The following is a 16,499-nucleotide window of genomic DNA, read 5'->3' on the forward strand; positions in this document are numbered from 1 at the left end:
TTATTTCTGAATGCGTAGACGGCGGGCGCCAGTGAAGGCCCGGGAGCTACGTGACCAGAAGAACAAGTGGGAGGAGCCTACCCTACTTGTTACTGCGTGGGACGCGTGTATGTGTTTGGCGCCAGAGAAGAGGAAAGGCCTTGTGATCGTGCTGAGAAGATCAGAGTATGGCCGTGACTTTTCCGGCGATGCAGCCAATCATGGGACCGAGAATGTTCCCTACAAGCACCGTGATGAATACTGTGCTATCTGGAACTCTGCTTGCGGATGCTGGAGTTCGTTTGAAGCCGCAGGGGAGGTTTGTCTTGTATGCCTCAGGAGATGTTGGGGGACTGGGCATGATCTGCCACCGATGTGAAGGATTGGCCGTGCATGTCCGTCTGTTTGGCCGAAGCCCACAATGTGGAGAGTACTTGTTTGTGGTGGAGCAACCTACCAAGTCGCTCCGTGCTTATCGAATGGATTGGGCAACAGGTATCGCCACAGTAGAAGCTGCTACCGCTATGGAGAGAGAACAGGCTACCACTTTGCCTGTTGTTGCTGATAATGTTTCGGAGAGAGACACTGCTGCTGTCGTCTCGTCAGGGGACATTACTTTGATTTCTGCATCCACTACACCTACTCCTGTTGTACCGACTCAAAGGAAGGTGGGATATGTGAAGGCTTCTCGCGGCCGTGGTCGAGGCCTACCCCAGAGGTTACCTGAACCGGAGCTACCACGTCAGGAATGGGTAAGCCACTGATGGGGAATGTATCTGGAACTGTGAGTAAATATCTGCCAGCGGAAGAATTGGGAGACTCGGAATTGGAATCCATGTCGGAACTTTCCGGGGATGATGACCTATTTGAGACTATGTCACAAGAGCTGTTATGGTCACAAAGTGGAGATGTTGCCTCTGCTATGACTCTCCTTGAATGGATAGCCCTGAGTTCTGGGGGGACGTCACCCTGTGTGGAGCCACACAGTACTGTTACTGGGACTTTGCCAAAAGTTGCTAGTTCACTACAGACACCGGCAGGGTCTATGGTGAGCAAATCATTGGATTCCTGTGTACCGCCTGGTATGGGAGAGACAGATCTTTGCCCAAACTTGCACGTTTGCAGAGGATGTTAAACAAGTGTGTAGCTGCCAAGTATGGTTTGGAGTTCCCCTATGTGCCCCAGGACATAATGCAGGTGATTGAGACTAATCGGGAACTTTGGTACAGTGAAGCTGTTTGGGACTATTTGTCTGTGCCTAAGCCTTTTCGAAAGACTGGATGTTCTGTTAAGATGGATGAACGTTTTAGTGGATGTTTCATGCACTGGAACTTTGATCAGCACATCTATGCTGACAAAGTGGTCATCTGCAGGCCCGGAAAAGATGACGTTGTCTATTTCATTACCACCGTGGATAAAACAGGAAAATCACTGACATTGCCAGATCCCCGTTTCTATTGGCGATTCTGGACAAAAGAACTTTGCAAGTAGTTAGCTAGTTAGTGTCAGTGTAAAGAAATCTGCGTGGTCAAGATTTACATATTCTGCTCAGTGTTTTAAATCCAAGGACTTCTTTTTGCTAGCCGGATTTTTTTTCTTTATGTGAAGAGATCATAGTACAGGGATGGACTCCTTAAGTTTATTCCGATATGGATAAAAGGAAGAGAGGCTCATTTTCTCTAAAAATGAGGCTTCGCCCCTGATATTGTACAGTATATATGTGTGTGTTTAATAAGTTTTCCTTTTCAGGAATTATTGGATCTCCTATCAAGCTGGGAGGCTTTTCAGCTAGATAGATAGTAAGGTTATGTACAATCATAGGATGGTTTTGTTTGCGGATGTAAACGTAATGTTTTATAGATGTAAGTCTTATAATATCTTTCCACTGTCTTTTCCTCTCTCTTTGTCTATTCAAGTTATAGGAAACTCAAATACCTACTCCCAGGCTTGGGAGTTACTGTTACTGTTTTTGGACAGACGTTGGGGACAACGTCTACTGCAGTGGGGGGAGTATGTAGTGCTGGTAGATTTGCGATCTACCATATGTTAGGTAAATTTAGTAACTTGTTCGTTAAATAGGTTAGGTTTGCCTCTGTTTCAGCTTGGCTGATGTGTGTGTTTCCGTGCTGACCGGTGGGTGTCGCTGTTGTCACTGGTCAGTGTTGGAAATGCAACGTGTCGAGGCGTATGGATGCTCGAGATAGAGATGGCTCGGTGGAGGTGGTCCTCTGAGATGCATTCTGGGCGAGGGTATTTATGGGACAGATGCCATATTGTGGGTTCGTTTTACAGCCACCTGCTGGCCCTCCTGGCCGACAGGTATGCGTTAGAGAAGCAATCTCGTGGTCCTCCGTTCCGGAGGCCCACATCGCTGCGGCGCAGGGGTGGGCCCAGAAGCTTGTCTGGGGCCTACCACAGCAGCCGAGAAATGGTCCTGAGCTGTCTATCCAAAGGGAGGAAGCTGGACAACCAAGGAGATCCCAGGGGAGGACCCGTCATGGAAGGATCACTCAGCGTGCTGGTCTGGAGAGGGGCCTGGTGACTCGGTTGGAGGACGAATCCTAAAAGTAACTATACAGCGTAGTGTTGCCGGGTTGGCTTAAAGGTTCAAGCACTGTGACTGACGTTCACTGCAGAAAAAAAACAATACATCCTGTACTGGTTTATCCCAAACAAGTCTGTGGCAGAGACTTTTGTTTGTGCTACATACTGGCTGCTAGGCAAGTGAGAGAGGCCTATCCAGGCGAGCAAAGAGTGTGTCCCATGAGGGGAGCGCATTCTGTTATAATATCCAAATTCTACAGGGACATTTGTCAAGAACCTTACAAGAAGATATTTGAGTTTCTTCTGCAGTTTGCCTTCTGCCTCTTTCCTGCTATTTCCTTAGTAAATTGTATAATAAAGCATTGAAAACGTACTCGAGTGTTGGTGCGTGTATCGTCCAGAGGTAAAGTCAACGGAACCCCTGGACCCGGTGCCGGTAAAACAGAGAGAAGGAGAGTGAAGGTAACAAGCCCGCTTAAACCAGCGGCTCCACCAAGAGTTAGTGCTACATTTAGTTTATATAAAAATGTTACACCAAGAAGCCAGTCCATTCAAAACTAGAAAGTTATGGCATATCAATTAAGGGTGGGTTTCACCTCTGAGAGAGCGAGCAATAGATACAGGAGGGAAGAAAAAAAAGTTGGAAGTAGCCCTGTTAAACAGTATGTTACTCATACATCATTTATTCACTTTAAACTTAAACAACCACCGCATAAACAGTTTGTAATAAAAAGCAACAATCCGCCCCTTTTATAGCGTATTAAATTTGCACCATATAAATGCAGGTCCTAATAACAAAAGCTCAGCTGTGAGCTACAAGGTCAATTCAATGAAACAACCAATCAGAATAATTCCATCTAATGGAGATATATGTCAACATGGATAGTTCCAAAGTACTAAAACTTTATGAGCTTTCAAAGCTATAACTGCCCATGTATAACTTAACACACATTTTTTAGATCTCAGAGCTTGTAAAAATTAAATGTAGAAACACAGCTAACAGATATTAAAGCCAATAACACAATATGACTACAAGACAAAAATGGAAATACACATGCTTAACATCTCACAATACTTACACTGTTATGAAGAAAGACCGATAGCTTATCTTTGGGATAGTCAAGTGCCAACAGTCTGCGGAAGAACTCTGGCAGGAAAGGAGTTGGCTGTTCAATAAAGATTCCAACGGTTATATCTGGATAGTCCTAAAAATATAACACCAGTCACTTAAAAAGGAGTTAAAAATTACAATATTACGTTAGTTCATTTAGACTGTTAGATGTATTTCCATCATTTAATGCTTCAGTCAAAGTACATGTGAACAGCAGTATATAGTTACTATCTAGACCAGGGATCTCCGATTTTTTTAAACAAAAAGGTATCCAGACCATCTAAATAAAATGTGAGGCCTAAAGCCGGCCATAGATAGTTCGAATTTTGACCAATTCAGTAGGAACCGGCTGAGATTCACACCATGTATGGGCAGGCTAAATGCAACCAGCCTGCCAGATTTTACATGTGATTATTGCTAGCAGCTTCTATAGCTGCTAGCAAGAATCACCCACCGTCCCCGCCGGGAAAAAACTATGGCTCCATGGAAGGGATCCCCCTGTCAACACCACAATTAATTGGTTAAAATAGGAGCAATAGATCAGATCACTGGTATCAATTCACACGTGTGTGTAGCCTTGTGAAAGGGGTGAACAAGGAAGTTCACACACCAAGGGCATGGGTTATATTTCATTATATTTAGAGGCTAGACTAAGTACCAAAGGAATTTATTGTATAAAATATACATTTTTATTAGGAGGTCACAATGAATAATTATACAACCACATTATATATATATATATATATATATATATATATATATATATATATATAAACACACCCATAACAATAAAAAAATGTTGCCTTCCCACATGTGTACAGACAGTTAAATGTGGGCACAAAAGTTACAGTGCCTTGCAAAAATATTCACCCCCCCTTGGCATTTTTCATGTTTTGTTGCCTCACAACCTGGAATTAACATGGATTGTTTGAGGATTTGCATCATTTAATTTACAGAACATGCCCACAACTTTAAAGATTTTTTTCCTTTTCTTTTATTGTGAAGCAAACAACAAATAGGACAAAATAATAGAAAAAGTCAATGTGCATAACTATTCACCCCCCTAAAGTCAATACTTTGTAGAGCCAGGATTTGCAGCTATCACAGCTCCAAGTCGCTTTGGATAAGTCTCTATGAGCTTGCCACATCTTACCACTGGGACTTTTGCCCATTCCTCCTTGCAAAACTGCTCCAGCTTCTTCAAGTTGGATGGTTTACGCTTGTGAACAGCAATCTTTAAGTCTGACCACAGATTTTCTATTGGGTTGAGATCTGGACTTTGACTGGGCCATTCCAACACATTTACATGTTTCCCCTTAAACCACTCAAGTGTTGCTTTAGCAGTGGGTTTGGGGTCATTGTCCTGCTGGAAGGTGAACCTCCGTCCTAGCCTCAAATCACACACAGAGTGGTACAGGTTTTGCTCAAGAATATCCCTGTGTTTAGCACCATCCATCTTTCCCTCATCTCTGACCAGTTTCCCAGTCCCGACTGTTGAAAAACATCCCCACAGCATGATGCTGCCACCACCATGTTTCATTGTGAGAATGGTATTCTTTGGGTGATGTGATGTGTTGGGTTTGGCCCAGACATAGCGTTTTCTTTGATGGCCAAAAAGTTCAATTCTAGTCTCATCAGACCAGAGCACCTTCCTCCATACATTTTGGGAGTCTCCCACATGCCAATTCGCAAACTCAAAACATGCCATTTTGTTTTTTGCTGAAAGTAATGGCTTTCTTCTGGCCACTCTGCCATAAAGCCCAACTCTATGAAGCGTACTGATTATTGTTGTCCTATGTACAGATACTCCAGTCTCTGCTGTGGAACTTTGCAGCTCCTCCAGGGTTGCCTTAGGTCTCTGTGCTGCCTCTCTGATAAATGCCCTCCTTGCCCGATCCCTGAGTTTTGGTATGAGGCCGTCTCTTGGCAGGTTTGCTGTTGTGCCATGTTCTTTCCATTTGGTTGATAGATTTGATGGTGCTCCTAGGGATCAAAGATTTGGATATTTTTTATAACCTAACCCTGACTTGTACTTCTCAACAACATTGTCCCTTACTTGTTTGGAGAGTTCCTTGGTCTACATGGCAGTGTTTGGTTAGTGGTGACTCTTGCTTAGGTGTTGTAGCCTCTGGGGCCTTTCAAAAAGATGTGTATATGTAATGACAGATCATGTGACACTTAGATTGGACAAGGGTGGACATCATTTTACTAATTATGTGACTTCTGAAGGTAATTGGTTGCACCAGAGCTTTTTATGGGCTTCATAACAAAAGGGGGTGAATACATACGCACATGCCAATTATTTTTTTATTTCTGAAAAATAGTTTTATGTATATATTTTTCTAATTTTACTTCAACAACTTAGACTATTGTGTTCTGATACATCACACATACCGGTAATTCACCATTGAACTAAAGGCTGTAATGTAACAAAATAGGTAAAAAGCCAGGGGGGGGGGGGGGGGGGATACTTTTGCAAGGCATTGTATATTGGTCAGGCTGACGATAGAGAAACCTTTTTTTTAGTCAGCCTGATGCCCAAATTCTATTCTAATACCACACCAGTAGACATTAACCTGTGTACTTACCGACAAGCAATCAACTCAATGTAACCCTCCAGAAATTACCATCTTGTATCTTATAGACCCTATACAGGAGCTAGCAGGAAACAAACCAAAGCACAGCCATAGTAGAGCCACTTGATGCAGCAGTTGTTACAGTAACCATGCTGAGTCATGGTGTTGGAGATCACTGTGACTGATACAACTTTTAAATCATTGCTAAATAAGATTCCAAAGTTTTGGCTAGAGTAAATAACCACTGAGAGCCAGAGATGCTTTCACACCCTGCCCAGGGTGTAACAACTGCTCTTTCTAGTAAGGACTGTGAGCAAATGAATGCTGGAAAAAAACAGGTTTATTATATCTGTATGTCAGACACAAACTCTCCAGATGGCAATTCTTACACATTCAGTTTATGAAGGAAACGGGTCTACTGTTTAGGTTAAAGTCATTCAGCCAGAATAGTTGGATTTAAAGAGATTATGTTTCCATTACAAAAATATAGCATGTTTAAAATATCCACCAGATGAAACCTATGAGTATACAGAGGCTTAGGCTCATGAGTCCCTGGGACCTTCAAGACAATACCATATAGTTTCTTTCATAAATGTATCCCAAGTTTGATTGAGCAGCAGTCAGAGGTTAATCTCTGTATAAACAATGGTTGGTGGGAACGACTATAAAAAATACAGGGAAGGCAAAGCCTATGCTAAGTTTGTCAGTCTAGCAGCTTTGGCATATGCTAGAAGTGCTAGAGTTTAAAAAGGCATAGTTCAAAAAATGCCTTTGCAGATAAAGGGCATCTGCAGATTAAAAAAAAAGTGAAAAAAACACATTTATCAAAATTGGATAATGCCCTTGCTAAAGGTGTAGACCATTTGTGTACTTCATGAAGCCTGACTATGCTCCCAAAGATTGCTTCTCCACAACCTGACTTGCTGCTAGGATGTTGCTAAGACATTCCCACTGTAAAGCCTTGTACGCACGATCAGATTGTCTATGAATTTATCAGTTTTTTGTTACATACCGAAAGTGAAGAGATTACTTTTATACGAAAATTATCGTATGACCGAATTCAACTTCAGTGATGTCATGTGTTGAATTGTTTTTGTATTTCTTAATTTCTGAGCATGCAAAGTCTTTTTTTTCCCCAGACGAAAACTGTACTAATTGAATGAAAATCAGACATTGTGTTCACATGATAAAAACTTTATAGCCTGCACAACCAGTTTTTGTCGTCCGAAAATTCGTAAATTGGCTGTTGAAAGCGCCATACTAACGATCCGAAAATCGTCTGACTAAATTTTACTTCCGATTTTCTTATCGTGTGTACGGGACTTTACTGTTCAAATCCAATGCTGAGCTCAGAGCTACTGCATCAGTGGAGAGAAAGCACATGTGATGGGGTTCGAATCAGAGAAAGAGCTCAATCCTGTGGTGGTGGAGGTGAACAGTAACAGTAGGCATGTCTTAACAATGACCTAGCAGCAAGGCAACATGGTTTTAACCACTTCCAGACCAGCCGCCGCAGTTATCCCCGCAAAACCACTTACAGCTGTACGTTGGCTTGTGGGGTCCGGATAGCAGGCACGCACGGCTGCTGCACAGCGGGGGGGGGGTGGTCGATGCTCGTGGCCGACAGTCGCGATGACCGCCGGCCACGAGCGATCATGACCAGGAGACACAGAACAGGGACGAGTGCGTGTAAACACACACTTCCCTGTTCTGACAGGAGTGACAGATCATGTGTTCCTATTAGCTAGGAACCACGATCCATCAGTTCCTCTAGTTAGTCCCCTCCCCCTTCAGTTAGAATCACCTCGAGGGGAACACAGTTAACCCCTTCACCGCCCCCCTAGTGTTAACCCCTTCACTGCCAGTGACATTTTTAAAGTAATCAATTCATTTTTAATCACACTGATCGCTGTATTAATGCCAATGGTTCCAAAAATGTGTCCGCCATAATGTCGCAGTCACGATAAAAAAAAAAAAAAAAAAAAAATTCGCAGATCGCCGCCATTACTAGAAAAATAATAAAAATGCTATAAATCTATCCCCCATTTTGTAGACGCTATAACTTTTGCGTAAACCAATCAATATACACTTATTGCGATTTTTTTTAAGAAAAAATACATACATATAGGCCTAAACTGAGAAAAAAATTAGTTAAAAAAAAAAAAAATGGGGATATTATAGCAAAAAGTACAAAATATTGTGTTTTTTTTTTTTTTCAAAATTGTCGCTCTTTTTTTGTTTACAGCGCAAAAAATAAAAATCGCAGAGGCGATCAAATACCACCAAAAGAAAGCTCTATTTGTGGGAAAAAAAGGACGTCGATTTTGTTTGGGTACAACGTTGCACGACCGTACCATTGTCAGTTAAAGCGACGCAGTGCCGAATCACAAAAAACGCTCTGGTATGGAAGGGGGGTAGATTCTTCCGGGGCTGAAGTGGTTAAAGGAGAAGTTCACCTTTTGACCAAAAAAAAAAGCAAAATTTTTTTTGTATGTAAAATAACATGTGCATCGATTATTTTTTATTTTGGGAGCCTGTAAAGTATTGCACCAGTGATCAGCAGATCGCTGATGCCATGCAGGTTTCATACAAATTTCATGAAGATCTGCTAGTGTATCAGCTTGCTTGTACCTCATATGAGGAAGCTGATACATTCTGACAGGAAGACTCAATGAACTACCACAGCGCCCTGGTAGTTCATTGAAAACCACAAGCCGACAGCCGCAAAGGACTGTGAATGAGTGACATGGCAGGATGGGCAGAGCCCGGCACGGCCACATCTTTTTTGAATTGTGGCAGCAGACATGGGGAGAAGATCTTTGGTCTGATGTCACAGTGGCAATCGGGGGGGGGGGGGGTGTGCATTAATAACATGTTACACCCTGAAAATGGTGTAACATGTTATGAAAGTTGAACGTATCCCTTAATTTCGGGCGAATTCCTGAATTGGCTGAAATTGCAGCTGTGGTTAAGCCCTGTGCTGAGCTGTGACTGCATCCTGTCAGTTGTAATTAGGGATGAGCCGAACACCCCCCCCGGTGCGGTTCGCAGCAGAACATGAGAACAGGCAAAAAATGTGTTTGAACACGCGAACACCGTTAAAGTCTATGGGACACGAACATGAAAAATCAAAAGTGCTAATTTTAAAGGCTTATATGCAAGTTATTGCCATAAAAAGTGTTTAGGGACCAAGGTCCTGCCCCAGGGGGCATGTATCAATGCAAACAAAAGTTTTAAAAATGGCCGTTTTTTCGGGAGCAGTGATTTTAATAATGCTTAAAGTGAAACAATAAAAATAACATATTCCTTTAAATATTGTGCCTGGGTGGTGTCCTTAGTATGCCTGTAAAGTAGCACATTGTTCCCGTGTTTAGAACAATACCACAGCAAAATGACATTTCTAAGGGAAAGAAAATGTAAAACTACTCGCGGCTATAATGTATTGTCGGGTCCCGGCAATATAGATGAAAATCATTGAAAAAAACGGCATGGATATTACGGGGAACCTTGCACCCAAATTTAAAAAAAATGACGTGGGGGTTCCCCAGGCACATTATACTCTGAACAGCAGTATATTATACTATACGGCCTGCCCTATATGCTCTGCAGAAAATTGGGCCTTAGGTGTTGGTGGTACCAGAACACTGTAAGCCCTCACAGTTACTCTTGGTGGGCGCAGGAATGGGCCCTGCTGTGAAATATTATATCAAACATTATATATATCAAAAGCATCAACAAGATTGAGAAGGAATAGTATAGTCAGCATAGGCAGTCTTCAAGGGATCCCACGTCCATAGCAAATTCAATCAGTTACATCAGCATCAGGTGCTTGATAGTTGCCGATTCAAGCCGGATTCATTTTTATGAATGGGAGCTTATCAACAGAGTCTATGGACAGGCGCATTCTTTAATCCATTACAAACCCTCCAGCAGCACTGAATGTGCATTCAGAAAGCACGCTGGATGCAAGAAAGGCCAGTATCTCTATTGCATATTTGGCAAGTTCTGGCCAGTGGTCCATCCTCAAGACCCAGTAACCCAGTGGATGCTCCAAGTCTGCTCTTGCCCCTAGATATTCCTGCACCACGTAATGCAGACGCTGGCGATGGTTGCTTGAACCGATCAGACCTTGGAGCTGAGGACTGAAAAATTGTTTAAAGGCATCAGTCAGCCGGCCACCTTCTCCACCGCTCTTCCTCTGACTGAACGAAGCATCAGCAACACGTTGTCCAGCACCAGGATATTATAACCTCCCAGGGTCTGGAAAAGCATTGCACAAACCTTTCTTCTAGGCTTCCTGAAGATGTTTCATCCTCTGCTCCATCTGCAAATGCAGGATAAGTTCTGCAACCTTACCCCCGTAACATGGATCAAGAAGGGTTGCCAGCCAGTAATGATCCCTCTCCTTGATACCACGAATCCTAGGGTCCTGTCGCAGGCTTTGCAGAAACAGAGGCCATGCAGCATAAATTTGCAGAGGCATTCGATTCTGAGTCCTCTGGTCACTAAGGATCACATGATACGTAACAACCTCCTCCCAGCCACGTACAACTCCTTGGGTTTCTGGGGACTGAAAATTATCCCTTGAAGACTGCTACTGAGTGTTATCCTCTACATCCATGCTGACACAATCCACCTCCTCTTCTTCCTGTGTGTTTGGCAGGCCCTTGGGAATGCTATCTGGATAAAGGGGGGCTTAAGAGGTAAAGAAGTCCTCTTCCTCCCACTGTTCTGTCTCAAGTGCCCTGTCCATGATTCCACGAAGCGTGTGCTCCAACAGGAAGGCTAGAGAGACATTGTAACTGATGCATGCATTGTTGCTGCTCACCATCCTTGTGGCCTCCTCAAATGGTGACAGGACAGTGCATGCATCCTTGATCAGTAGCCACTGGCGTGGCAAAAAGAAGCCAAGCTCCCCTGTCCCTGTCCCGGTGCCATACTCACACAGGTACTCATTGATGGCCCTCTGCTGTGTGTGCAGCCACTGCAGCATTGCCAACGTTGATTTCCACCTGGTGGGCATGTCACAAATAAGGCAGTTGGTGGGCAGGTTGCATTCCCTTTGAATGTCAGCCAGACGAGCACTGGCACTGTATGACCGGCGCAAATGACCACAGGCTTTTCTGGCCTGCCTCAGGAGTTCCTGTAAGCCTGGATACCTGCTCAAGAACTGCTGCACCACCAAATTCAGGACGTGTGCCAAACATGGAACATGGGTCAAGTGTCCCTGTCGGAGGGCAGAAAGAAGAATGGTGCCATTGTCACATACAACTATTCCTGGCTGAAGCTGGCATGGCGTCAACCACCCCTGAGCCTGCCCCTGGAGAGCTGTCAGAATCTCTGGCCCAGTGTGGCTCCTGTCCCCTAGGCAGACCAACTCAAGCACCGCATGACATCTTTTAGTCTGACTGCTTGCCTAACCCCTTGAACGCTTATGGAGCACCGCTGGTTCAGAGGACAAATCTGCACAAGAGGCCAAAGAGGAAAAACAGGATGGGGTGGAGGATAGAGCTGTGACAGAATCACCATTAGCATTTTGGAGGCGTGGTGGCGGAACAAGCTCCAACAATACTGAACCCTGTCCTGCATCCTTCCCAGCTGCCAGCAATTTTACCCAGTGTACCGTGAAGGAAAGGCAACGTCCCTGCCCATGCCCGCTGGACCATGAGTCAGCAGTAATATGCACCCTTCTGATGACCGCCCTGTCCAACGAGGCCAAAACATTGCCTTCCACATGCTGGTAGAGAGCTGGAATGATCTCCCGTGAAAAGAAATAACGTTTTGGAACCTGCCACTGAGGTACAGCACATTCCACAAATTCACAAAAGGGGGCAGAGTCTAACAGCTGAAAAGGCAGCAGTTGCAGTGCTAGCAATTTGGCCAAGCTAGCATTTAGACGCTGAGCATGTGGGTGACTGGGACAGAATTTCTTTTTACAGTTCAGCACCTGTGGTAGGGAAATTTGCCTGCTAAAATCAGATGGTGGTGTACTGCTAGCAGATTGGCTGCAAGTACTTGGGCCACCTATTGTTATACATTCATTCCTCTCAGTGCAGATTTTTGAGAGGACTGGAGGTATAATAGGGTTGGAGATCCCAGATGAGGAGCAAGGAGAATTCCGCCTTGTTCTTTGATGTGGGTCTTGCAAGTGGTGCTGGCAACGGACTATATGGCAAGTCATCATATGTCTGGTCAAGCATGTGGTGCCCAAACGGCTGCTGTTCTGGCCACGCTTGATCTGCTTCAGACATAAGTTGCACACAGCAACAGTGCGATCTGCTGCACACATGTCTAAAAAGGCCCACACCAAGGAACTTGTACTGTGACATAATGAAGCAGAGCATGATCACCTCCTTTCGGATACTGGGCCGCAGGGCAGTATTCCAACATGATAATGACCCCAAACATACCTCCAAGATGACCACTGCCTTGCTAAAGAAGTTGAGGGTAAAGGTGATGGACTGGCCAAGCATGTCTCCAGACCTAAACCCTATTGAGCATCTGTGGGGTATCCTTAAACGGAAGGTGGAGGAGCTCAAGGTCTCCAACATCCACCAGCTCTACTATGTCATCATGGAGGAGTGGAAGAGGACTCCAGTGGCAACCTGTAAAGCTCTAGTGAACTCCATGCCCAAGAGGGTTAAGGCAGTGCTGGAAAATAATAGTGGCCACACAAAATATTGACACTTTGGGCCCAATTTGGACATTTTCACTTAGTGGTGTACTCACTTTTGTTGCCAGCCGTTTAGACATTAATGGCTGTGTGTTGAGCTATTTTGAGGGGACAGCAATTTTACACTGTTATACAAGCTGTACACTCACTACTTTACATTGTAGCAAAGTATAATTTCTTCAGTGTTGTCACATGAAGATATATACACACACATACATTATATATATATATATATATATATATATATATATATATATATATATATATATATATATATATACACACACACACACACACATACATATACATATACATATACATATATATATATATATATATATATATATATATATATATATATATATATTTTTTTTTTTTATTATTATTATACAGGATTTATATAGCGCCAACAGTTTGCGCAGCGCTATACAACATCGGGGAAGTGGGTACAATTGCAATACAATTCAATACAGGAGGGATCAGAGGGCCCTGCTGGTTAGAGCTTACAATCTACACACACATATATATATATGTGTGTATTAGAAACAGTACACTACAGAATGCTGTGGCCAGATCTTGAATCCTAGTCGTTAACGTGGATAGGAAAATCAGTGTTTGGGTATTCAGACAGCCACTGCTGTGGAGGTTGTTCAACCCATGCCTTTAGCGTGGATAAGGGAATCAATTGATTTTGGCTTGTTCATCCTGTAGGCAGAGTATGGCGGTCCTACAGTAGGTCATAAATTAAGCCATAAAACTCCAAAAAAAAAAAAAAAAAAAATTGTTTTTTTTTTTGCAGATTAACCAGCAATAAACCTGGCTTGTGAGTGAGGCAAAGCCATAGTACGTCACATGCCCTCGTGATATTTTTGCTATTTTCTATCTTTCACCCCTAGCAACACAAAGCAGAGTTGAATAAGGCTGGGTTCACACCTTCTCCACGTGCGGCTCACAGCAGGGGTCCAGGGTGTCCTGGTTTACCATTTCAGGTCCAAATTCAGCTCGAATTTTGGGCTGAATTCGGAACTGAAACAGACCCAAAAACGCACAGCGTTTTTGTGCAAAATGCACCAGACCTGCTGCGGAGATATGTGAATCGGCTCCATAGAGAGTCAGTCAAAATCTCCTGCTATTGCGAATTGGATGCAGTGAAAGTGCACCCAATTCGCAATGGTGTGAACTGAGCCTGAGCCTGGGTTCACACATGTGCGGTGCGAATTGAAGCTCAGGTTTCACTGGGGAGATAAAAATCTCCTGTTCAAAGGAATCACTGCGTTTTAGCTCAGGATCAGTGAGCAGGGAGAGGGGGAGGGAGAGAGGGGGAGGGAGAGAGGGGGAGGGAGAGAGGGGGGGAGGGAGAGAGGGGGGGAGGGAGAGGGGGGGAGGAGGGAAGGAGGGAGAGGGGGAGGTGTAGTGAGGAGAAGGAGAAAATCCATGTTCAGAACGCAATGCATCTGCGAAGCAGATGCGTTCCCATAGAAGATAAGGGGCTCGTAATTCGCACCCCAATGCCCAGAAAACACACACGTTTTTTGTGCAATGAGCAGTGCGAATGCAACGCACATATGTGAACCAGATGCATTCATATGAATGTATTTTAAAATGTCCTGCAAATTAGATGCAGTGTAAGCCGCATCTAATTCGCATAGGTGTGAACGGGGGCTAAATGTGATCCCCTGACCACAGCTCAGTAAAAAACAAAAATTAAAAATGATTACCGACATGCACTGCCAAAAAATTAGTTTTGTTTTCGTTTCATGTGTTTTTTTTCGGGTCATTTGTTATGATCGAAGTTCGTTATTTCGAATAAATTCCTAAATTTGAAAATTCGGAAAGAAAGAAAATCCGAAAGAACGAAAATCCAAAAGTCACTAAATAACTATTACTATTAAATTATAGGTATTGGAATTTCCTTTCAAATTTGGCTGTTAGTCAAGGTAACGAATACAAATTTATCTGAAGTTATCCAAAGTAACGAATGCCATATCTAAATGAATGGAGCGTAACAAATTATTAATCAATAATAAAAGTTTTTATTACTGTTATTATTAATTCGTAATGTTCCATTTGTTTAAAATGTGGCATTCGCTATTATGGATCATTCATAACTTTGGATAAATTCGTTTTCATTATGTTCACCAACATCCAAAGTTTAAAGGAAAGTCCAATACATAATTTAATAGATGGTATTATTAGTTATTTCAGATTTTCGTGTTTTCAAATTTTCGATTTTCTCAATTTCCAAATTTCTGAATTCCGGAAAAATTAAAAATGGGTTTTCGTTAATTTGAATATTTCAGAATTAACAAATTTGTCGAATTTCTTCAAAAAACTCATTTGGAACTAAAATAATTGCACATGTCTAGATTTTGCATGAAATGTTTTGCCAATTCCTGAGCTGCAGAAACAGTTATTAATGCCATGTGGAGCCCAGGGCCAAGTAAGATATTTTGTACAGATGGATACATTTATAGGAAATTACAGTAAAAATTACAAAATTAATCTGCTCATTGTTTCACATTCAATATCATGCCCACCCGGATCCAATTATATTAACTTGAGCTATATCTTTAGGGTAGAAATATTGTGATCTTCTAGGACTAAAAATAAAAATATTAAAAGAAATTGTATTTAAGTATAACTAAAGTCAAAACTTTGTTAGTTTTGGATAGAGTGGAAATGGATTAGAACACCTGTCAGGTTTTTATTGCTAAAAAAAAACAAAAACAGAGGGTGCATAAGCCTTGCGCATTACCTTTGCAACACTAAAATTTATTTATAGGTAAAAATAACACTCACAAACGAGAGAGAAAATAAAGCAGATTATAAAAAGTCCATCATATGTATCATCCAGCAGGATCCGCTGGCCAGTAAACTGGGGTGGGATGAAGATCCTGCTGGATGATACATATGATGGACTTTTTTATCATAGTCCTCTGTTTTTGTTTTTTTTGTAGAATATCTTCTGGGTTCTCTCTGACCTGGTGTGAGTGGCAGCACAGCCGATGTGGTATTGTGATTTGTGGAGATTTTCTTCCCTACTTATCCCACTGCAAGCTTTTGAGCACAGGAGCATTTGTTTCTTTAGGTTTTTGTTGCTGTCTGTGCTCCCGTTAGCGAGATTACTTCTCTCTATGTGTCCTGTTTACCATTATCATTGAAAGTGAAAGTAAAAGAAAATCCCAAATTTCGGGGTTGTCCCCAGAATTGTTTCCAGTGGGGACACTAGTTCTGGCGACCTGGAGTTCCCCAAGCAATTCCTTTAACCCCTCGCCCCCTAGTGTTTAACCCCTTCCCTGCCAGTGTCATTTACACAGTAATCAGTGCATTTTTATAGCACTGATCACTGTATAAATGCTACTGGTCCCAAAATATAGTGTCAAAAGTGTCCGATGTGTCTGCCATAATGTCGCAGTCATGATTAACCACTTCAATACCAGGCACTTAGACACCCTCCCGCCCAGGCTAATTTTCAGCTTTCAGCGCTGTCGCAATTTGAATGACAATTGCGCGGTCGTGCTACACTGTACCCAAACAAATTTTTTTATCATTTTGTTCCCACAAATAGAGCTTTCTTTTGGTGGTATTTGATCACCTCTGCGGTTTTTATTTTTTG

The 16,499-nt window shown here is 42.7% G+C and overlaps 1 protein-coding gene across 2 annotated transcripts in view; it reads right to left on the reverse strand.

Annotated features, from left to right (window-relative positions):
• PLOD2 (procollagen-lysine,2-oxoglutarate 5-dioxygenase 2) overlaps nt 1-16,499 on the reverse strand; it is a 197,062-nt gene that overhangs the window by 52,721 nt on the left and 127,842 nt on the right. For both annotated transcript variants that reach the window (XM_073625894.1, XM_073625893.1), the window contains exon 9: nt 3,603-3,728. In XM_073625894.1, the coding sequence (XP_073481995.1) occupies nt 3,603-3,728 (126 nt within the window). The remainder of the gene's footprint in view (nt 1-3,602; nt 3,729-16,499) is intronic.

Source organism: Aquarana catesbeiana, linkage group LG04 (assembly GCF_042186555.1).
Source record: "Aquarana catesbeiana isolate 2022-GZ linkage group LG04, ASM4218655v1, whole genome shotgun sequence".
NCBI classification, from domain to species: Eukaryota; Metazoa; Chordata; class Amphibia; order Anura; family Ranidae; genus Aquarana; species Aquarana catesbeiana.